This window comes from Suncus etruscus, chromosome 15 (assembly GCF_024139225.1).
Source record: "Suncus etruscus isolate mSunEtr1 chromosome 15, mSunEtr1.pri.cur, whole genome shotgun sequence".
Taxonomy (NCBI): Eukaryota; Metazoa; Chordata; class Mammalia; order Eulipotyphla; family Soricidae; genus Suncus; species Suncus etruscus.
Genome location: NC_064862.1, coordinates 51,868,104 through 51,892,576, shown reverse-complemented (window position 1 = coordinate 51,892,576; position 24,473 = coordinate 51,868,104). Strand labels below are relative to the sequence as shown.

General features: G+C 44.4%; 1 protein-coding gene across 1 annotated transcript in view; it reads left to right on the top strand.

Annotated features, from left to right (window-relative positions):
* NUDT13 (nudix hydrolase 13) overlaps positions 1–23,807 on the top strand; it is a 33,585-nt gene extending 9,778 nt beyond the window's left edge. Inside the window, exons 2-9 of the mRNA XM_049789274.1 lie at positions 1,984–2,075; positions 4,046–4,185; positions 9,051–9,182; positions 11,690–11,796; positions 13,735–13,860; positions 13,997–14,108; positions 15,539–15,693; positions 23,394–23,807. Of these exons, the coding sequence (XP_049645231.1) occupies positions 1,993–2,075; positions 4,046–4,185; positions 9,051–9,182; positions 11,690–11,796; positions 13,735–13,860; positions 13,997–14,108; positions 15,539–15,693; positions 23,394–23,564 (1,026 nt within the window). The 5' untranslated portion in view covers positions 1,984–1,992 and the 3' untranslated portion in view covers positions 23,565–23,807. The remainder of the gene's footprint in view (positions 1–1,983; positions 2,076–4,045; positions 4,186–9,050; positions 9,183–11,689; positions 11,797–13,734; positions 13,861–13,996; positions 14,109–15,538; positions 15,694–23,393) is intronic.
* The last annotated feature ends 666 nt before the right edge of the window (positions 23,808–24,473 follow it).

The following is a 24,473-nucleotide window of genomic DNA, read 5'->3' as shown; positions in this document are numbered from 1 at the left end:
CTGGGGATGGAACCCATGTCAGCTGTGTGCAAGGCAAATGCCTTATTCACTGTGCTATTGTTCTGGCCCCTATCACCTGGATTTTATTAGACTATTCCTCCTTTATTTTCAAAAGAATTTTTTTTTTTTTGGTTTTTGGTTTTTGGGTCACACCTGACAGCACTCAGGGGTTCCTCCTGGCTCTATGCTCAGAAATTGCTCCTGGCAGACTCGGGTGACCATTTAGGATTCCGGGATTCGAACCACCGTCCTTGTGCATGCAAGGCAAACGCCTTACCTCCATGCTATCTCTCCAGTGACTTTGGTTTTCTTGTGTGCTAAATAACTTGATTCTGTTTCCCAGACTTACTCAGTCTATTAGGGTAAAATGTTAATTGCAATCATCTTCAGAATGTTAGTGATTTAATAGGTAAAATTTTATTTCTCACAATAATTGAAGATGTGTATATGTGGGCAAAGGCAGGGGTGGCATGTATCTGGTTGGTGGGTAGCTTTTCTCCAAGTAATAATTCAAGAATTCAAGCTTTTCCATCTGGTGACTGCCATTCTAGAATCTTCCAAGAAGCAGAAGACGAGAGTGATAGAGTAATTTTGGTGGTACTAAATCTGAGCCCAGGGCCTCAAACGTGAGAGGCATATGCTCTATCACTGCGCTGATCCAGTGCCCTATTTTTTTATTTTTTTGGTTTTTGGGCCACACCTGGAGGTGCTCAGGGGTTACTCCTGGCTGTCTGCTCAGAAATAGCTCCTGGCAGGCACAGGGGACCATATGGGACACCGGATTCGAACCAACCACCTTTGGTCCTGGATCGGCTGCTTGCAAGGCAAACGCCGCTGTGCTATCTCTCCAGGCCCCCTATTTATTTCTTAACTCTCTCAGCCTAGGAAAGATCCTACCACTCCCACTCTTGTTCAATGACCAAGACACAGATTTGGTTCCATCTAGACACAAGGGAGAAATAAATGTAGGCCTTACTTTGGTAGCTACTTACCAGCAACAAATATACCAGATAGAAGAGTGGGTTTTTTTTTTTTCATACATAGTTACATGACAGCCTGTTAAATAGGTTTCAGCTTAGAAAAACACCTTAACATTGAGATCAAAGAACACACTTCAGTTTTTTTTTGGGGGGGGAAGGGGGATCAGACCTGGCAGTGCTCAGGGGTTACTCCTAGCTCTGAGCACAGAAATAGCTCCTGGAAGGCACGGAGGACCATATGGGATGCTGGGATTTGAACCACTGTCCGTCCTGGATCGGCTGCGTGCAAGCCAAAAAGCCCTACTGCTGTGCTATCAGACCGCAACACACTTCAGTTTTGTAGATTAGGAAAGAGGTGTTGAAAAGCTGAAATTCCAGTGGTAGCAGCAAAATACTACTTATTTATTTATTCTTTTGTTTTTGTTTTTGTTTTTGGGTCATATCCAGCAGCGCTCAGGGGTTACTCCTGGCTCTACTCTCAGAAATCACTCCTGGCAGCCTTTGGGGACCATACAAGATGCTGGGTTTCGAACCACCGACCTTCTGCATGCCAGGCAAATGCCTTGCCTCCATGCTATCTCTCCAGTCCCATATTCATTAATTTTTTTTTTAATTTTTGGGCCACACCCGGCGATGCTCAGGGGTTACTCCTGGCTGTCTGCTCAGAAATAGCTCCTGGCAGGCACGGGGGACCATATGGGACACCAGGATTCAAACCAACCACCTTTGGTCCTGGATCTGCTGCTTGCAAGGCAAACGCCGCTGTGCTATCTCTCCGGGCCCAATTCTTGAAGTAACATTTTGATAAGATTATGGAGGTTTCAAGATTCATAAGCATCATTATACACATGCCAATTTAGGAGCCAAAGCATCTGAATTCTGTTTTGTTTCTCTTTCCTTAATATTAAAGAGCAATCCTTTCTGGGCTTACAGAATAACTTTCTTGGTGATTCATTATCTTATGTTGCATACTATGACTTTTTAAAAATTTCTCTCCTTTAAGGACCCAACAATGTCTCTATGTTCTGGAAATGCTTTCCGGAGAAAATTTTCTTGGAGCTATAGGCTGTTGTCAACTTATGTCACTAAGATGAGGTAAGTTTTGACCAACCTGAGCTCTGATTATTCTATTTTTGATTCCTCAAGTTTAAAATACAAAATTGGGTCAGAGAGAAAGCTCAAAGGCTGGAATGTCCACTTTGCAGCAGGAGCCATGAGTTCAATTGCTGGCATCACCTAATCCTCCAAGTACCAAGCTGGGAGTAGCCCCTGAGCACTGACAAGTATCTGATCGGGGCCAAAGCCATGGCACAGCAAGGAGAGCACTTGCCTTGCATGTGGCTGACCCTACCCTGAAGGAAAGCATCATGTTTTAGGGGAAATGAAGGAATTTCAGTGTTAATACAATATAGTAGCAGCCATCGAATTCTGGATAAGAAAGACAGGAGAGCAGAGGAGCAAAGGACCACTTGTTCTTGAGTCCCCAGCTTCTTTTAGGAGCAATTTAGGTTGTCATTGAATAAAATCAAATAAGCCTGTTAGGAGAGAGATGCAAAAACAAAAATTTGCAACGAGGAAGAGTTGGACAAGTCATGAGGAAAGAGGCTGCCTCATGATCAGCCTCACCCCAAAGTACAGTGGGGGGAAGGATAGAGAAGGAAAGAAATTGAGGGAATAAGGAAGATGAAAAAGGGAAGTACTGGGAGTGCAGGGGTCGAAGCCTTGGTTGCTTTCGAAATGCGAGGGTTTCTGTATGTCCAAACCAGAGTTGGCACTGATGAATGCAGGAGACCCAAACTGCAACCACCAAACTTGAAAATGTGCCTGTCAAGGCAGGGGGTGTAACAATTCAGTTTAGGTTAATTGGTCTTTACCCTAAACTACGATGGCTTCCTCTTTTACATGTCAAAGGCACACTAGGTGGGGAGAATTTCTAAATAGGGCCTTTACCTTAGCTCCCCACCACACACACCCTATCCATGGGGGAGTAGTCTTAATTTCTCAATTAATACTGAGATCTCAGCTAGCCTCTGCCTCTTTCTCCATGAGGTGTAAAGGCCCTCAGAAAGGTCTTCCACTCTCACCTGTCTGGTCTGGATTATTTCCTGAGGCAGTGCCTGCTCCAGACCCTATTTCCTGATGGGATTACCTCATGTAATCATGTAAGCTTTTACCTGGCAGGAACTAGGGGACCCTAGTGGAGGAAAGTTGACACTGGTGGCAGGATTGGGATTAGCGCTAGAACATTATAAATTTAAAACTCAGTTACCAATAATGTTTTTGTGTGTGTCTTTTTTTTTTTTTTTTTTGGTTTTTGGGTCACACCTGGCGGCGCTCAGCGGATACTCCTGGCTCTACGCTCAGAAATCGCTCCTGGCAGGCTCAGGGGACCATATGGGATGCTGGAATTCAAACCACTGTCCTTCTGCATGCAAGACAAACACCTTACCTCCATGCTATCTCTCCGGCCCCTACCAATAATTTTGTGAATCACGTTTTTTGTTTAAAAAATCAGGAGCCGGCATGGTGGCGCTAGAGGTAAGGTGCCTGCCTTGCCTGCGCTAGCCTAGGACGGATGGCTATTCAATCCCCCGGTGTCCCATATGGTCCCCCAAGCCAGGAGCAATTTCTGAGCGCATAGCCAGGAGTAACCCTTAAGCATTACCAGGTGTGGCCCAAAAACCAAAAAAAAAAAAATCAAAGCAGAAGGGCCGGAGAGATAGCATAGAGGTAGGGCATCCCATATGGTCCCAAGAGCCTGCCAGGAGCAATTTCTGAATGTAGAGCCAAGAGTAACCCCTGAGTGCTGCTGGGTGTGACCCCCCCCCCAAATAAATCAAAGCAGAGCAGGAGCAATTAGCACAGCAGGGAGGTGTTTGTCTTGCATGTGGTTGACCACGGTTTGATCCTAGGCATCCCATAGGGTCCCCTCGCCTGCTGGAAGTGATTCCTGAACCCAGAGCCAGGAGTCAGAAGTAACCCTGAATGTGGCCCCAAAACAAAACAGAACAAAAAACAATCATGAAGTCTGGTGTTGTAATGCTTTGACTATTTCCCCAATACAGGTATTTATCAGAACTGAAGGAAGATGATGATGCATGTAAAAATGCCCAGCAGACTGGAGCCTTTTACCTCTTCCACAACCTTTCTCCTTTGCTTCAAAAATCAGAACACAAGTACCTGGTGCCCCAGCATAGTCTAGTGGGTAAGTGCAAACAATCTGTTTTGAGAGACCAGCCTGGGCCAATGAAGCCAAAGGAACATCACTGAATTCCTGAGAAGAGTTCTCTGACTTTACAACCGTAGGTTTTCCAAACTGCTTCTACTGTCTATTTAGTCTATAATGCTGGTCAAGTACTTGACGATGATATGAACTGGGTTAAACTGCTCAAAGCCAGGAGCTGGGGACCACTCTTTGGATGGGAGCCCACTTCCTGGTAAAGAAAAGAATGTTTTGTTTTGTTTTGGTTTGGTTTGGTTTGGTTTAGTTTGGTTTGGTTTTGATTTTTGGGCCACATCCAGTGACACTCAGGTTACTTCTGGCTATGTGCTCAGAAATCACTCCTGGCTTGTGGGACCATATGGGACATAAGAGATTGAACCGCGATCCATCCTAGATTAGTGTGTGCAAGGCAAATGCCCTGCCACTTGCATCACTGCTCTGGCCCCAAGAAAAGAAAGTTTTTATTTATTTATTTATTTATTTATTTATTTATTTATTTATTTATTTATTTATTGGTTTGGGGACATACCCAGTAGCGCACAAGGGTTACTCCTGGCTCTGTGCTCAGATATCACTCCTGGCAGGCTCAGGGGACCATATGGGATGATGGAGATCAAACCTGGGTCATTCCCAGTTGGCTGCATACAAGGCAGATGCCCTATCCACTGTGCTATCTCTTTGGTCCCAACTAAAGAAAGTTCTTTTTTCTTGCCCTCCCCTAAAGAAAGTTTTATTAGGATGCAGCTAAAAGGAGCAGAGTAGTGTGACAGAGACCAGATGACTTATAAAGCTAAAATACTTTGCCACCCCCTTGCCTTACCCAGAGATTTCTTGCTCTGTGCACTTGAAATGTTGGGGTGTTGTTTCAGATTTACATTGTGATTTCTAGAACAGTAAACAATAGGGGCTGAATAGCTTTGCAATGCCCTACCTGTTTGATCCCCCCATCCCATCCTCTTATGTTTCCCTGAGCATTGCTGAGTGTGACCCTCCCAAATGAAAACAGAAGAGTGAGGTTCAGAGTGATAGAACAGTGGATAGGGCATTTGCTTTGCATGCAGCCAACTGGGTTGGATTCCTAGTAACCCATATCTTGTCCTCCTCAAGCCTACCAGGAGTAATTCCTGAGCACAGAGCCAGGAGTAACCCCTGAGTGCCACTGGGTGTGTCCCCAAAACAATAAAACATAAAACAAAACAAAACAGAGTGAACACTAAAAACGAGTTCAAGGAGTCAGGGTAGGAGCTAAAGTGATAGCACAGTGGGTAAGGTGTTTGTCCTGCATGTGACCAATCCGGTTCAATCCTTGACATCCCATAGGGTCAGTCCTGAGCCCGCCAGGAATGAGTCCTGAGTGCAGAACCAGGAGTAAGCCCTGAGCACTGGCAGGTGTGGCCCAAAAACAAAGGAAGGAAGGAAGGAAGGAAGGAAGGAAGGAAGGAAGGAAGGAAGGAAGGAAGGAAGGAAGGAAGGAAGGAAGGAAGGAAGGAAGGAAGGAAGGAAGGAAGGAAGGGAAGGAGGGAGGGAAGGAGGGAGGAAGGGAGGGAGGGAGGGAGGGAAGGAAGGAAGGAAGGAAGGAAGGAAGGAAGGAAGGAAGGAAGGAAGGAAGGAAGGAAGGAAGGAAGGAAGGGAGGGAGGGAGGGAGGGAGGGAGGGAGGGAGGGAGGGAGGGAGGGAAGATGCATGATGAGAGAGGTCTGTGCGAGGGTTTTGCATTCTAAACACTGGCTTTCAGTCTGATGTGCACCCACTAATTTGGATTACACGGACATGGCATTTCCCTTTTGGGTACTTGGATAAATAGTTTTGGTGCAGAAGACTATAGGAGATTATCCGATGGCATTAACCATTTAAAACATTTTGGTGGGAGGAAGCTTGAGCAATAGTACAGAAGGGAGGGTGTTTGACTCACATATGACCAACTCAGGTTCAATCCCCAGCTTCCCATATGGTCCCCCAAAGCTGCCAGGATTGACTCCTGAGTGCAGAACCAGGAGTCACATCTGAGCACCACTGAGCTCTAAATATAAATATTTGGGTGTGACCCAAAAGCAAACAAACAAAATTTGTTTTGGGGCTACACTTAGCTGTGTTCAAGGCATATTCCTGGCTTTGCACTCAGGAACTCTGGGAGTACTATAGATTGAACCTGGGTGGCCCATTCAAGGCACAAGCCCTGCCCGCTGGACTCTCAGTCTGGCCCCAGCACTGAACATGGTTTGGGAATTGAGCAATGGTGTGTTGTCTAAAAACCACTAAGAGGGACCAGAGAGATAGCACAGCTCTAGGGTGTTTGCCAATCCAGGACAGATGATATTTCAAATTCCGGCATCCCATATGGTCCCCATGCCTGCCAGGAGCGATTTCTGAGCACAGAGCCAGGAGTAACCCCTGAACACCACAGGTGTGACCCAAAAAATCTAAAAAAAAAAAAAAAAAAAAAAAAAAGAATCACTATAAGGCTTGTGCTGGAAGGAAGTTTATCTCCCTCACTCAGCACTTACCTTGCAAAGACTGTGGTTGCAGTTGAGAGCTCATTCCGGCCTACAAAAGCAACAGCCTTTGGGCTGTGGAGCTGGTTTGGCCTCTGTCATTATTTTCTCTTTTTTTTTTTTGGCCTCTGTCATTCTGAATGTGGCACTTTTTCTTCCAGTCCCAAGATAAGTTAACTATCAAGTTGCTTTTTAAAATTTTTATTTAATTTTTGATGCTCAGAAATATGTGAAATATAAATATTGTATATATAAATATGTATACTGATGTACTAATATACTAATATATTATACACCTACTAATGTAAATAAATATCTTTTTGTTTGTTTGTTGTTTGGGTCACATTTAGTGGCGCTCAGGGGTTGCTCCTGACTTTGAGCTCAGAAATTGTTCCTGGCAGGCTCTGGGGACCATATGGAATGCTGGGATTTGAATCACTGTCCATCATTGTTTGGCTGTGTGCAAGGCAAATGCCCTACTGCTGTGCTATCTCTCCGGCCCTTATATTTATATTTAATATTAATGTAAATATTGCTCCAAAGAGCTGTTCTTTTCTTTTTTGGGGGGGAGGGAGGGGTTTGTGTCACACCCGGTGGCGCTCAGGAGTTATTCTTGGCTCTGCACACAGGAGTCATTCCTGGCAGGCTCGGGGAACCATATGGGATGCCAGGATTCAAATGAGGTCCATCCTGTGTCGACCGTGTGAAAGGCAAACACATTATTGCTATGCTATTGCTCCAGCCCCCTGTTCTTTTCTTTGTCCCTAAATTACTATTCAAATTAAAAACAGGTAGAAGGTTATTTTTTAAACTTTATTTATTTATATGTTGATTGATTAATTGGTTCTTGGGTCACATCCAGCAGTGCGCTGGGGTTACTCCTAGCTCTGCACTCAGAAATTGCCCCTGGCAGGCTGGGGGACCATATGGGATGCCAGAAATTGAAAACAGGTCCCTCCTGGATCGGCTGAATGCAAGGCAAATGCCCTACTGCTATGCTATCTCTCTGACCCGATGGGTACATGTTTTTTGATCGAAGTTTTGATCATTTCATTTGTCCATTTGCCTTTGGTTTTTTGTTTGTTTATTTGGGTTTTTTTTTTTTTTGGTCATACCCTGTAGGGAACCCCTTTAAGAACAGACAGAAAATACAGGATTAAAATGCAGACATAGAATTTTGCTAAAAGCAGGCAGATTTGAGAATTGATTGTTGGGGCGAGAATTGATTGTTAACCATTTAAGACTTAAAGGCACCAAACAGAGAGTCATAAAGCAGGTAGCCTCGAGAAGTACATGTAAACATTTATGATCCCCTTATCCGTATATTCCACCTGCCTGAGATAGGTTCCATTATCAGTACATCCCCGACCTGATGGAGACAGAGCCCATTATCTGCACATTTCATCTCACCTGCCAATGGATCCTGTTATTCGTCCAGTTCAATATATCTACCTCTTATTGACATATTTACGAGCAGAGCTGTGCTCACAAAATAGTGTATATATATATTTTTTTGTTTGTTTGTTTTTGTTTTTGGGTCACACCCGGCGTTGCTCAGGGGTTACTCCTGGCTGTCTGCTCAGAAATAGCTCCTGGCAGGCACGGGGGACCATATGGGACACCAGGATTCAAACCAACCACCTTAGGTCCTGGATCGGCTGCTTGCAAGGCAAACACCATTGTGCTATCTCTCCGGGTCCACAAAATAGTATTTTTAAGTCTGGCTTTGAGTTTTAATAAAGGGAATTAGATTCAGTCTTGACTAGAGTCCTTTTCCCACTTTTGTCTGTCTTTGTCTTTGTGTATGCGCAATCTCCCTCCAAGAAAGAATAACCACATCTTACTGGTGCCCCTGCAGGAAGAGCACCCACAATACCCAGTGGCACTCAGGGCTCTGTGCTCAGAAGTTGTTCCTGGCAGGCTCTGGGGACCATATGGGATACCGGGATTTGAACCAGGGTCTGTCCTGTGTTGGACATGAGCAAGGCCTTACCGCTGTGCTATTGCTCCAGCACCCTTGTCTTTGTATTTTAACCAGTAATGTAGTGAGTTTGTGCCTGCAAGGAGACAGGCTAGAGGGTGGGTGGGAGATTGGGAACACTGGAAAAAAGATAATCATACTGGTGGGTAGATTGGTGTTTGAATAGTTAATGTCTGAAATAACTGTATTATGAAAAACTTTGTAAATCATGATGTTCTGATCAAAATTAGAAAAAATAATAAAAAAGAAAGTCATGACTTAAAGGGAAGTCGTTCAATTTAAATTCTGTAGCTGATGGGCCACCCTGTCTACCTAGCTGAAGCTGATTTTTGGCTATTCAGATCCTTTCACCCCTTTTCCTTTTCTGTTCTTTAGAGTTGGAACGGCTCCTGGGTAAGCTAGGACAAGACACACAGAGAATAGAAGAATCTGTACTGATTGGCTGTTCTGAACAACATGAAGCCTGGTTTGCTCTGGATCTTGGTCTCAGGAACTCTTCCTTAAGCGGTATCTAACTGGATTCTGAGTTGATACACATCTCAGTGGCTCTTAGACTCTGGGATTTCATAGAGTAAAATTCCAAAGAAAAATAAAGGAAGTAGGTCCAGAGATATAGTATGACGGGTAAGGCACTTGCTTTGTATGCTGCTGACCCAGGTTCAATCCTGACACACTATTTGTTACCTGAGTCTTCCAGGAGTAACCCTGAGTAGAGTCAGAAGGAAGCTCTGAGCAGCCCCCCCAAAAAAAACAAACAAAGTACCAAACAAATAAAAAAAGGAAAGTGGTAAGTAAGGACATACGAAATTTATGATCTGTTATCACTTATTTAACAAACATAAAGGGCCCATAAAGAACCTGTGACTGTCTTGTTTCTAAATTGGTATTTGTATATTTTCTGGGTTGCTCTTTGTCCCTTTATGTTAGTTTATTTGTTGTGGTATTGGGGATTGAACCTAAAGCCGATATGCCAGGCATATTCTTTACCACGGAACCACACCCTAGCTCTTTTGTACTTTTTTTTGGAGGGGGGTGCTCAGGGTGACGCTCAGGAGTTGCTCCTGGCTTGGGGGACCATATGGGATGCCGGCGGATCAAACTGTGGTCCTTTCTAGGTTAGCACTTGCGAAGCAAATGCCCTACCACTTGCACCACCACTCCAGCCTCCTCTTTTGTACTTTTTACATTATATATCTAAAGTGTTCCTAAACATGTTTTGCGCACTGGGGAGATGATTGGAGAGCTGGAGCACATGCTTTGCCTGCGGGAATCCTGAATTGGGTCCCCAGCACCCACACTACTGCCAGGATTGGTTCTCAAGTACTGAGTCTGAGGTAGCCCCTGAGTGCTGCCAATGTACCCCCCAAACCACTCAACAAGCCAAACAATGAAAGAAATATTTTTCTTTTTTTCTTTTCTTTTCTTTTTTGGTTTTTGGGTCACACCCGCTGCACTCAGGGGTTACTCCTGGCTCTACGCTCAGAAATTGCTCCTGGTAGGCTCGGGGGACCATATGGGATGCTGGGATTTGAACCACCATCCTTGTGCATGCAAGGCAAATGCCCTACCTCCATGCTATCTCTCCAGTTCCCAAGAAATATTTTTCATTTGTGACCCCCATTATTATTTCTCTAATAATATTGCTAAATAAAAAAAAAAGGGTCTCGGGCCCGGAGAGATAGCACAGCAGTGTTTGCCTTGCAAGCAGCCGATCCAGGACCAAAGGTGGTTGGTTCGAATCCTGTCCCATATGGTCCCCGGTGCCTGCCAGGAGCTATTTCTAAGCAGACAGCCAGGAGTAACCCCTGAGCACCGCCAGCTGTGGCCCCAAAACCAAAAAAAAAAAAAGGGTCTCAGCATGTGAGAAGCAGTTTGGTAGAGCCTCATGGCTATAAGGCTTTTTACTTCCATTTCAGGGTGTAAAGTGTAAATTCAGGTGTAAATGTGATGAGATATGAGACTGTAATGAGAGAGAGAGAGACAGAGAGACAGAGACAGAGAGACAGAGACAGAGAGGAAGAGACAGAGAGAGGGGGGGTGTTCCATTTTGACTCTTTCAAATGGTCTTTTTTTTGGGAGAGAGGTTAATCCCTAAACATACCAACAGTGCTCAAGGCTTACTCCTGGCTCTGTGCTCAGGAGTCACTCCAGCAAGCTTAGAGGACCATATGAGGGTGCAGGAAGTGGAGCCTAGGCCAGCCATGTGAAAGGCAAACACCCTCTCCGCTTACTATCCCTCCATCCCTGAAGAGTCTTGAGAAAAAAAATATGTGTATTTCCCAAAGTTGCCTACACATAAAAAATCACCTGGTGATTGTTTAAGAATCACATGGTGGCCTCCCTCCACACAGCTGTTCAGAATTCCATGTTGCTGTTTTGAAGAACAGTATTTTTTTTTTTTTTTTTGGGTCATACCCAGTAGCGCTCAGGGGTTACTCCTGGCCCTACGCTCAGAAATTGCTCCTGGCAGGCTCAGGGGACTATATGGGATGCCAGGATTCGAACCACCGACCTTCTTCATGAAAGGCAAACGCCTTACCTCCCTAGCCCCGAGGAACAGTATATTTTAATGTGCCTTTGTTGATGCTTCTGAGGCAAGCTTGGGAAATACTATGGTTTGTTTTTTTTTTCACTTTTAATTTATTTATTGAGAGACCACCCCCAATTGTGCTATGAGATGTATGTGTGGGGCCCTGAATACCAACTCAGGGTCTCACGTATGGTTTGTCCAAGCTCCTGCCTGCATACTCGAGGTTCGGGAAACAATCTTCTTAGGAGAACACACCAGACTGGCATTGGTTTCATTTTTTTTTCTCTTTGTTTTTGGGCCACATCTGATGGTGATCAGGGTTTACCCCTGACTCTGTGCTAAAAAAATTACTCCTGGGAGGTTCAGGGGTGATGGGGATTGAAACCAGGTCAGCCATGTGCAAGGTAAATGCCCTACCCACTGTGTTATCTATCACTCAGGCCCCTGGTTTTATTTATTTATTTATTTTGGTCTAATTTTCTAGCTTCCTTACTGAAACCTGAGATGGAGACAGAACTTCGGGGCTCCTTCACTGACCTGAGAAAAGCCCTTTTTCAGCTGAGCACAAGGGATGCCTCCTTGCTGACCACGGTAGACTCTTGTTTTCTTGTTTGATTGGAGTTGAATCAAGTGGGATCTGGGAGGATTCATATATGCATGATGCATGGCGAGTGACAATTGATTGCTTCTTTTGAAGATCTTTTGTTGGCTTCTTTTGATTTTTGTTTTTTTGCAGTGGGGCTTGAGGGACCATGTGAGAAACTCAGGTTGGGGTTAGTGAGATGAGCTCCTTAGCTGTTGCACTACCTCTCCAGCTCTCTTTAGAAGATTTGATTTTGGTACCACACACAGCTGTACTCAGAGCTTTGTCTTAGTCTGTGCTCTGGGATCATTCCTGGTGAGGTTTGGGGGTCAATATGGAGTGTTGGGGATACAGCCCAGGTTGGCTGGGTGTAAGGCAAGTGCTTCCCTGCTGTCCTCTCTAGCCTTGTTCTGAGGCTCTTTATCTTTCCTGCAGGGCAGGGCAGGGCAGACAGACGGGCAATGTGCTCCAGAGAAATTATACCAAATTCTCTTTTCCCTTGTTTCCCACACAGTCACAGGCCAGTCAGTTTCTTCCAAAGACACTCAGATCTAGGTCAATGACTCCCTATGATTCTCATAGACATTTTTAGTGACATTCGCATAACATACATTATCTGTTGAATTTCTTGTTAGAAAGTCTTGGCTTTGTTTGTTTGTTTTTGTTTTTGAGCCATACCCAGTGACACTCAGGGGTTACGCCTGGCTGTGTGCTCAGAAATCACTCCTGGGTTGGGCGACCATATGGGATGCCAGGGTTTGTCCTAGGTCAGCGTGCAAGGCAAATGCCCTATCGCTGCACCACCACTCCGACCCCATCCTTGGCATTTTATTTATTTATTTATTTATTTATTTTTTGGTTTTTGGGTCATGGCAGCGCTCAGGGGTTACTCCTGGCTCTACGCTCAGAAATCGCTCCTGGCAGGTTCGGGGGACCATATGGGATGCCAGGATTCGAACCACCATCCTTCTGCATGCAAGACAAACGCCTTACTTCCCTGCTATCTCTCCAGGCCCCATCCTTGGCATTTATTAAGGGACACATTGTCATGGCTTGAAACTTCCTGGCTAAAGGGATTTGGATCATCTATATAAAGATATCCTTATATATCTTTGTATTTAGTTATTTTGTTTGGGGCCACTATTTTTTGTTTGTTTTTGTTTTGGGGCATGCTCAGGTGATGCTCAGGGGCTACTCCTATGCGCTCCGAAATCGTTCCTGGCTTGGGGGACCTTATGGGATGCCGGGGGATCGTACCACGGTCTGTCCTAGGTTAGTGCATGCAAAACAAACGCCCTACCACTGCGCCACTGCTTTGGCCCCTTGGGGCCTCTATTTTAATTTTTGGGGACCACAGCTGGTAGCACTCAGGAGTTACTCCTGGCTCTGCGCTCAGAAATTGCTCCTGACAGGATTGGGGGACTATATGGGATGCCAGAGATCAAACCTGGGTCCATCCCAGGTCAGCTGCATGCAAGGCAAACCACCCTACTGCTATGCTATTGCTCCAGACCCATTATTTGTTTAAAAATTTTTACAGGAGCCAGAGAGATAGCATGAGGTAGGGCATTTGCCTTGCATGCATAAGGATGGCGGTTCGAATTTCAGCATCCCATATGGTTCCCTCGAGCCTGCCAGGAGCGATTTCTGAGCTTAGAGCCAGGAGTAACTCCTGAGCACTGCTGGGTATGACCCCCAAAAATAAAAAAACAAAAAATATTTTTTACAACTTTCTTGAGAGGAATACATGATGGGATGTTGAATTTTACTGGAAATAGCTGAAGGTTGCCTGCCTCTATAGCAGACCTTTCTCTTCTCTTTTTCCTTTTAGATGTGTGGTTTGTAATAGTTACTGAAAGCCTATCGTGCATATCACTTTCCTTCCTTCCTGCATCCATGAACTGCACTCTCTCTAAAGGAAACCCACATTACCTTTGCTCTCCCAGGCTCAGGCCCTCCTGCGTTGGCATGATACTCACCAGTTCTGCAGCAAAACTGGGCACCCCACCAAAAAGAACATGGCAGGCAGCAAGCGTGTGTGCCCCTCCAGTAAGATCATCTATTACCCGCAGGTGGGCACTAGTTGGAAGGTGGTGGCTCTCTGTCCTGGGAATGGGCATCTGTGTAGCCAATACACTGAGCCCTTTGTTCCTTTGTCCCACCTGCAGGGCCCCCGCCGAATGTTCCCATTTCCTCCCTTCTTCCTAGATGGCTCCTGTGGTGATCACGCTGGTGACAGATGGGCCACGATGCCTGCTTGCCCGCCAGAGTTCTTTCCCCAAGGGAATGTATTCTGCCTTGGCAGGTTTCTGTGACATAGGTAAGGGGTTAGGGCCTAGAAGGGCAATAATGGGAAACATGAAGATTCCTCAATAGTAGCTGCTTCTCTGGTTGCCATAATGCCTTTGGCTTGAGAAGATTCCTATTTTCATAGGAAAAATTTCAGATCAGCATCGTTGAAAGCACCATTCTATATCCTATAATTAAAAAAATTGAGGGAAAGGGGCCCACAATTGGAGTTGCTTGGAGTTGCTCAGAGATTACCCCTGGTTCTCAGCTCAGGGGTCACTCCTGATGGTGCTCAAGGGACAGTATGGGATGCTGGGGATTGAACCCGGATCAGCCATGTGCAAGGGAATTACCTTCCCTGCTATAATATGGCTCTGGCACTAATCCTGTAATTATTATATTCTACTTTACCATATCTCTCTGTATGTTCCTTTGGCCAAATAGCAATCCAACTTTTATGTTTGTTTTGGGTTGCACCAGCAATGCTCAGGGCTGGCTCTGCCCTCAGGGATCACTCCTGGGGGACCTCAGTGGACTTATAGGATTCCGGGAATTGAACCTGGGTCATCAGCATGTAAGGCAAGTGTCCTGCCTGTTCTACCATTATTGCTTTAGCCCCCAATCCCACTGTTTTTTCAATGCCTCAATTGCAGACATTAACATGCTTGCATTTTCCCAAATACGTGGCCATGCTTCGTATCATAGTAACAAGAACTTAGTGTTTTTTTGTTGGTTAAACCAATAATCTCTTGGGGTGACATGTGGTTTCAGAATGTTATTACAAGCACAGCAGGGGCCTCTCCTGTTCCTTTTTCTTTTGTCTTTTTGTTTTGTTTTTGGGCCACACCTGATGGTGTTCAGGGGTCACTCCTGGCTCTGCACTCAGGAATCATTTCTGTTGGGCTTGGGACCATATGGGATGACGAGAATCCAACTCAGGTCAGTCATGTGCAAGGCAAGCACCCTACCTACTGTGCTATTGCTCCAGCCCTCCTTTTGTCTTTTTGTTGGTGCTGAGGCTCTAAACCAATTCTCACACATGCCAGGTATATATTCCTGGCACCCCACTACCATGATTATTGCATTATGGCTAGCCTGGTAGGTATTTTTGGTTTTGGGTCACATCCAGCAGTGATCAGGGATCAGTCCTGACTTTGCTCAGAAATCACTCCTGGCAGGCTCAGGGGACCATATGGGATTCTAGGGATCAAACCAGGTCTGCTGCTTGCAAGGCAAATGCCCTCCCTGATGTGCTATCACTCTGGCCCCTAACCTGGTAGATAACACTGCAGTTCAGTTCAGTAGGCTCTGTTTTTGTTGTAGAGATTCAGGGCAGTGTCAAGCTTTCTCCAAAATCTGTCCCTGGGACTTTGGAGCTGGTTCTATGTTGTTCCTGTTGTCAACTGGCTGGCATTTCTCTTGTCCTTCTTACCACTCCTGAATTAACCTGAGTGATTGCAGGTGAGAGTGTGGAACAAACCATTCGGCGTGAAGTGGCAGAAGAAGTGGGACTGGAATTGGACAGCCTACAGTACTCCGCCTCGCAGCACTGGCCCTTTCCTAACAGCTCCCTCATGATTGCCTGCCATGCTGCTGTGAGGCCGGGGCAAACCGAGGTAAGTGCTCAAGCTGCCCTTCTCTGTGTGCTGGTTTCCGGGCCATACCCAGAGGTGCTGGCACTACTCCTGATGTGGTGCTTGGAGGGTGCTCCCTGTGATGTACAGGGGCCCATGCAGTGCAAGAAGTTGAACCCAGGGTTCCCATATGCAAAGTGTACACCATGGCTCATTTGACTACCTCAGGGAATTTCTGTTGGCTTCATTTAATCTGGTCAGTAGATAGGTACTGAGCATCTGTTGGGTCTAACATTGTGTGGACTAAAGACAAAGGTGCCCTTGGTATGATTTGCAAGAAGCCAAGATTAGCCATGAAAATCGAGGGTTCCAGCCAACACGATCACTGCTATCTCAATCAGCAGCCAGCTCTTTTAGCATCAGGACCTAGCAGAGGTAGGTATAGAGTGGCACTCAGTATCTATTCCAGACTGACTGACTTCAGGGCTGGAGCTAGGAGTAAACCCTGAGAACTGCATTAAGGGTAGCCCCAAACCAAAAATATAGGGGCCAGTGATAGCAGTGGTAGGGCGTTTACCTTACATGTGGCTGATCGGGACCCATATGGTCCCCTGAGCCTGCCAGGAGTGATTTCTGAGTGCAGAGCCAAGAGTAACCCCTTAGCACTGCTGGGTGTGACCCCCCAAAAAAACCCCAAACCAAAAATATATAAATAAATAAAATTTAATGCCTCAGCTTGCTATGGATGTAGCTTGCGTTATTTTGCTTTTTGCAAAGATGAAAAAGTAATTTGCATTATCTTTAATTAACTCTTATCCTTCAAAAAATAACCTGAATGTTCTTTTTGGGGAGCCACACCTGGCAGTGCTCTACTCAGGAATCACACCTGGCATGCTCAGGGGACCCTAGGAGAGGCTGGGGATCAAACCTGGGTAGGCAGCAGGCAAGGCAAATGGTTCCTTCAGTGTTTTTACATGGAATATTATAAGTTCATAAGAATACAGAGAAGCCTTCTTCATAACTTGCCCTTTAATAGTTGACCACTTAGCATTTTAGTATTTGGGTTCACAGGATTGAAACAATGAATTTTTTTTTATTTAAACACCTTGATTACATACATGATTGTTTTTGGGTTTCAGTCATGTAAAGAACACCACCCATCACCAGTGCAACATTCCCATCACCAATGTCCAAGTCTCCCTCCTACCCACCCAACCCCCGCCTGTACTCTAAACAGGCTCTCCATTTCCCTCATACATTCTCATTATAAGGAAAGTTCAAAATGTAGTTATTTCTCTAACTAAACTCATCACTCTTTGTGGTGAGCTTCCTATGGTGAGCTGGAACATCCAGCTCTTTTCACTTTTGTGTCTGGAAATTATTATTGCAAGAATGTCTTTCATTTCTCTTAAAACCCATAGATGAGTGAGACCATTCTGCGTTTTTCTCTCTCTCTCTCTGACTTATTTCACTCAGCATAATAGATTCCGTATACATCCATGTATAGGAAAATTTCATGACTTCATCTCTCCTGACAGCTGCATAATATTCCATTGTGTATATGTACCACAGTTTCTTTAGCCATTCATCTGTTGAAGGGCATCTTGGTTGTTTCCAGAGTCTTGCTATGGTAAATAGTGCTGCAATGAATATAGGTGTAAGGAAGGGGTTTTTGTACTGTATTTTTGTGTTCCTAGGGTATATTCCTAGGAGTGGTATAGCTGGATCATATGGGAGCTCGATTTCCAGTTTTTGAAGGAATCTCCATATCGCTTTCCATAAAGGTTGAACTAGACGGCATTCCCACCAGCAGTGGATAAGAGTTCCTTTCTCTCCACATCCCCGCCAACACTGTTTGTTCTCATTCTTTGTGATGTGTGCCATTCTCTGTGGTGTGAGGTGGTATCTCATCGTTGTTTTGATTTGCATCTCCCTGATGATTAGTGATGTGGAGCACTTTTTCATGTGTCTTTTGGCCATTTGTATTTCTTCTTTGTCAAAGTGTCTGTTCATTTCTTCTCCCCATTTTTTGATGGGATTAGATGTTTTTTCCTTGTAAAGTTCTGTCAGTGCCTTGTATATTTTGGAGATTAGCCCCTTATCTGATGGGTATTGGGTGAATAGTTTCTCCCACTCAGTGGGTGGCTCTTGTATCCTGGGCACTATTTCCTTTGAGGTGCAGAAACTTCTCAGCTTAATATATTCCCATCTGTTAATCTCTGCTTTCACTTGCTTGGAGAGTGCAGTTTCCTCCTTGAAGATGCCTGTAATGTCCTGGAGTGTCTTGCCTATGTGCTGTTCTATATATCTTATGGTTTTGGGGCTGATATCGAGGTCTTTAATCCATTTGGATTTTACCTTCGTGTATGATGATAGCTGGGGGTCTACGTTCAATTTTTTGCAAGCGGCTATCCAATTGTGCCAACACCACTTGTTGAAGAGGCTTTCCCTGCTCCATTTAGGGTTTCCTGCTCCTTTATCGAAAATTAGGTGGTTGTATGTCTGGGGAACATTTTCTGAGTATTCAAGTCTATTCCACTGGTCTGAGGGCCTGTCCTTATTCCAATACCATGCTGTTTTGATAACTATTGCTTTGTAGTACAGTTTAAAGTTGGGGAAAGTAATTCCTCCCATATTCTTTTTCCCAATGATTGCTTTAGCTATTCGAGGGTGTTTATTGTTCCAAATGAATTTCAAAAGTGCCTGATCCACTTCTTTGAAGAATGTCATGGGTATCTTTAGAGGGATAGCATTAAATCTGTATAATGCCTTGGGGAGTATTGCCATTTTGATGATGTTAATCCTGCCAATCCACGAGCAGGGTATGCGTTTCCATTTCCACGTGTCCTCTCTTATTTCTTGGAGCAGAGTTTTATAGTTTTCTTTGTATAGGTCCTTCACATTTTTAGTCAAGTTGATTCCAAGATATTTGAGTTTGTGTGGCACTATTGTGAATGGGATTGTTTTCTTAATGTCCATTTCTTCCTTATTGCTATTGGTGTATAGAAAGGCCATTGATTTTTGTGTGTTAATTTTGTAGCCTGCCACCTTGCTATATGAGTCTATTGTTTCTAGAAGCTTTTTGGTGGAGTCTTTAGGGTTTTCTAAGTAGAGTATCATGTCATCTGCAAACAGTGAGAGCTTGACTTCTTCCTTTCCTATCTGAATTCCCTTGATATCTTTTTCTTGCCTAATCGCTATAGCAAGTACTTCCAGTGCTATGTTGAATAGGAGTGGTGAGAGAGGACAGCCTTGTCTTGTACCAGAATTTAGAGGGAAGGCTTTTAGTTTTTCTCCGTTGAGGATGATATTTGCCATTGGCTTGTGGTAGATGGCTTCAACTAGATTGAGAAAGGTTCCTTCCATTCCCATCTTGCTGAGAGTTTTGATCAAGAATGGGTGTTGGACCTTATCAAATGCTTTCTCTGCATCTATTGATATGATCATGTGGTTTTTATTTTTCTTGTTATTGATGTTGTGTATGATGTTGATGGATTTACGGATGTTAAACCAGCCTTGCATTCCTGGGATGAAACCTACTTGATCGTAGTGGATGATCTTCTTAATGAGGCATTGAATCCTATTTGCCAGGATTTTGTTGAAGATCTTTGCATCGGCATTCATCAGCGATATTGGTCTGTAATTTTCTTTTTTTGTAGCATCTCTGTCTGGTTTAGGTATCAAGGTGATGTTGGCTTCATAAAAGCTATTTGGAAGTGTTTCCGTTTGTTCAATTTCATGAAAGAGTCTTGCCAGGATTGGTAGTAGTTCCTCTTGGAAAGTTTCAAAGAATTCATTAGTGAATCCATCTGGGCCTGGGCTTTTGTTTTTCGGCAGACCTTTGATTACCGTTTTGATTTCATCAATGGTGATGGGGGTGTTTAGATATGCTACATCCTCTTCCTTCAACCGTGGAAGATTATAAGAGTCCAAGAATTTATCCATTTCTTCCAGGTTCTCATTTTTAGTGGCGTAGAGTTTCTCAAAGTAGTTTCTGATTACCCTTTGAATCTCTGTCATATCAGTAGTGATCTCTCCTTTTTCATTCCTAATACGAGTTATCAAGTTTCTCTCTCTCTCTTTCTTTGTTAGGTTTGCCAGTGGTCTATCAATCTTGTTTATTTTTTCAAAGAACCAACTTCTGCTTTCGTTGATCTTTCGGATTGTTTTTTGGGTTTCCACTTCATTGATTTCTGCTCTCAGCTTTGTTATTTCCTTCTGTCTTCCTATTTTTGGGTCCTTTTGTTGAGCACTTTCTAGTTCTATTAGCTGTGTCATTAAGCTACTCAGGTAAGCTCCTTCTTCCTTCCTGATGTGTGCTTGCAAAGCTATAAATTTTCCTCTCAGTACTGCTTTTGCTGTGTCCCATAAGTTCTGATAGTTTGTGTCTTTATTGTCATTTGTTTCCAGGAACCTTTTGATTTCCTCCTTGATTTCATCTCGGACCCACTGGTTATTGAGTATGAGGCTGTTTAACTTCCAGGTGTTAATGTTTTTCTTCTGAGTCCCTTTGGAATTCACAAATAATTTCAGAGCCTTGTGGTCAGCAAAGGTAGTCTGCAAAATTTCTATCCTCTTGATATTATGGAGATATGTTTTATGTGCCAGCATGTAGTCTATCCTGGAGAATGTCCCATGTACATTGGAGAAGAATGTGTATCCAGGTTTCTGGGGGTGGAGTGTCCTATATATATCCACTAGGCCTCTTTCTTCCATTTCTCTCCTCAGGTCTAGTATATTCTTGTTGGGTTTCAGTCTGGTTGACCTATCCAGTGTTGACAAAGCCGTGTTAAGGTCCCCCACAATTATTGTGTTGTTATTGATGTTATTTTTCAGATTTGTCAACAGTTGTATTAAATATTTTGCTGGCCCCTCATTTGGTGCATATATGTTTAGGAGAGTGAATTCTTCCTGCTCTATATACCCCTTGATTAATATAAAATGTCCATCTTTGTCCCTTACAACCTTCCTGAGTATAAAGTTTGCATTATCTGATATTAGTATGGCCACTCCAGCTTTTTTATGGGTGTTGTTTGCTTGGATGATTTTTCTCCAGCCTTTTATTTTGAGTCTATGTTTGTTCTGACTATTCAGGTGTGTTTCTTGTAGGCAGCAGAAGGTTGGATTGAGTTTTTTGATCCATTTAGCCACTCTGTGTCTCTTGACTGGTGCATTTAGTCCATTGACATTGAGAGAAAGAATTGTCCTGGGATTTAATGCCATCTTTATATCGAAATTTGGTGTCTTTTGGTTAGTCTTGTCTTAAATTAGGTCTTTCAGTTTTTCTCTTAAGACTGGTTTTGTGTCTGTAAAGTTTCTGAGCTGCTTTTTGTCAGTGAAACCATGTATTCTTCCCTCAAACCGGAAAGTGAGTTTTGCTGGGTATAGTATTCTGGGTGAAGCATTCATTTCATTCAGTCTTGTCACAATATCCCACCACTGCTTTCTGGCATTGAGTGTTTCTGGTGACAGGTCTGCTGTAAATCTCAAGGATGCTTGCTTGAATGTAATTTCCCCTTTTGATCTTGCTGTTTTCAGAATTCTGTCTCTATCTGTGGGATTTGTCATTGTGACTAGGATGTGTCTTGGGGTGGTTTTTCTGGGGTCTCTTTTGGTTGGTACTCTTCGAGCATGCAGGATTTGATCACCTATATTCTTTAGCTCTGGAAGTTTCTCTTTAATGATGTTCTTGACCATTGATTCTTCCTGGGAATTTTCTTCCTGGGTCTCTGGGACGCCAATGATTCTTAAGTTGTTTCTGTTGATCTTATCATAGACTTCTATTTTCATCTGTTCCCATTCTTTGACTAATTTTTCCGTTGTCTGCTCATTTGCTTTAAGTTTTTTGTCCAATCTCTCCTGCTGTATGGAATTGTTATGTATCTCATCTTCCACAGCACCAAGTCTATTCTCAGCTTTTGATACCCTGTCCCAGAGCTTATCCATTTTGTCATTCACTTCGTTTACTGACTTTTTCAGTCCTGTTAGTTGACATGTTATTTCAGTTTGGAGTTTTGTCATTTCTGCCTTCATATTTTCTTGGTTCTTATTAGTGTTCTGTTCAACTCGATCCACGGTTTCTTGGAGTCTGTTGGGCACCTTCCATATTGCTAGTCTAAAGTCCTTATCTGAGAGGTTGATTAGTTGTTCAGTCATTATCTGGTCCTCAGAATTGTCATCTTCATTCTCTATGTCTGATGCTGGCCTGCGTTGTTTCCCCATTGTCACACTTGTATTGTGGGTTTTTCTACGTGTTGTGGTGGTATTCATTGTCTATATGATGTAGGCAGCACACTCCTCTGGCTCCTCCCTTTCTGGATGGGCTGACTTGCCTCTAAGGGAGGGGAGACCTCCGTGGATGAAGCCTCACACTGGGTCAAATCTTAGGCCCGAGCATGCAACAGAGAAGACAGTCCAGAGAGAAATGCTTGCTTCTCTGATATAGCACAGTTCTTATTGTGATTTTTTCTTATTGTTGCAATGGTGTTCTTTTCTTAGAAGGAGCGCACGACCGCGTAGCGAAGCGGAGCGGCCGTGCTCTGATGGAGCCTCTTTTGCCCCACTCCCAAGAGTTTCACACAAGAGGACAGTAGACAGATATTTACAGTTCACACTCACAGTTGGGCCCCTCTGCGCAGGCTTAGATTCGTGTCTTTTCCCCGCCTGATGTCCCAAGCAGGGAATCCAGCTTCTGCAGCAGTCTGCCGGCCGGTTTTTATGTTCTGAAGTCCCGCCCTGGAAATGGCCTCCGGGAGAGGGAGAGCAGATTTCTGGAGCTCTTTTGCCCCACTCCCAAGAGTTTCACACAAGAGGACAGTAGACAGATATTTACAGTTCACACTCACAGTTGGGCCCCTCTGCGCAGGCTTAGATTCGTGTCTTTTCTCCGCCTGATGTCCCAAGCAGGGAATCCAGCTTCTGCCGAATTTTTTTTAATATTAAAAATAAATGGGGGGCCCGGAGCGATAGCACAGCGGCGTTTGCCTTGCAAGCAGCCGATCCAGGACCAAAGGTGGTTGGTTCGAATCCCAGTGTCCAATATGGTCCCCCGTGCCTGCCAGGAGCTATTTCTGAGCATAGAGCCAGGAGTAACCCCTGAGCACCGCCGGGTGTGACCCAAAAACTAAAAAAAAAAAAAAAAAAAAAAAGAGTGGGGGCCGGCGAGGTGGCGCTAGAGGTAAGGTGTCTGCCTTGCAAGCGCTAGCCAAGGATCAGGACCACGGTTCGATCCCCCGGCGTCCCATATGGTCCCCCCAAGCCAGGGGCAATTTCTGAGCGCTTAGCCAGGAGTAACCCCTGAGCATCAAATGGGTGTGGCCCGAAAAACCAAAAAAAAAAAAAAAAAGAAAAAAAAAAAGAAATGGGGCTGGAGAGATAGCATGGAGGTAAGGCATTTGCCTTTCATGCAGTAGGTCGGTGGTTCGAATCCCGGCATCCCATATGGTCTCCCGAGCCTGCCAGTAGTGATTTCTGAGCGTAGAGCCAGGAGTAACCCCTGAGCGTTGCTGGGTGTGACCCAAAAACCAAATATACATATATATGTATATATATGTATATATATAATTTCACCCTTTAGACTTTTGTTTCTGAAAAAAAATCTACAACTGCTCTCACCACATGTAGCTCCCTTGAACCATCTTCTCAGACTGCCCCATCCTACAGATGTTTCCCCTCCTATCTAGGGTCTACTGAATCTTGTGGCCCCCAACTTCACAGCGCATCATTCCTCTCATGTCTTTCAGATCTGTGTGAACTTGAGCGAACTTGAGGCAGCTGCTTGGTTCAGTCATGAAGAGGTGGCAGCAGCCCTGCAGAGAGACCAGCAGCAGGGCAGGGGACTGCCATTTTGGCTACCCCCCAAGATAGCAATTGCCCATCACCTGATTAAGGAGTGGGTGGAGAGAACATGTTAGGCAGCTTAGGTCCTACTGTGGTGCCTAGATCCTGCCTCAGTATCCTGGAGCATCATGTCCAAGACCAGCTGATACAGGGCAGGCAGCAAGATCCTGCACAACCTTGGGAGACAGAATAGAAGCTGGCATTCCTCTGCCAGCGCCCATGCAAGAAGCTCCTACCAGGCAATCAGGATACCATGTAAAGGTGAAGAGACGGAAGCTGTCAAAGCACAGTGGAAAGCTTGAATTATTTGCTTGGATATAAATACAATCCTTTGGGGCTGGAGAGATAGCTTTGCACGTGACCAACCCAGGATGGACCCTAGTTCAGTTCTCAGCATCCCATATGATCCCCCGAGCCTGCCAGGAGCAATTTCTGAGTGCACAGCCAGGAGTAACCCTTGAGTGCTGCTGGGTGTGGCTCCAAAACCAAAAATAAATAAATAAATAAATTCCCTTGCCTGTCCATTCTCTTGGGCCCTGATATCTTTCTGGCATGAGACCTGTTGGTGCTGGATGTATACTACAAAAGGTACCTGGAAGAATTCTAAAATTTTTAGCTTAGTATTGAGAACAGATAGCAGATCTCAATGGAGTTACTTCTTGTCATTGCAGAATTCAAAAAAACAGCACAAATTCAGTTAAACATTTAGGTACTGAGTTACCAGACAGTTCAGTAAGCTCAGTCACAGGAAGGGAAAAGAAATCTGGAGCCTCGATCAAATAAAGGACAACTGTTGATGTCATTGCATCCCAGTGTGATCAGAGGCTAAGTCCTTTTTGGCTTGTCCTTGAGTTAGTTCATTTTGTGACCCAAGGAAAAGATGTCCACTTTCCTAAGTGGTCACTACTATTTACAAACTTGAATACTGTGAGCAGCTTAGGGTCTGTGGAGATGAACCATTTCTTGGGGTGGATGGTCTAAAA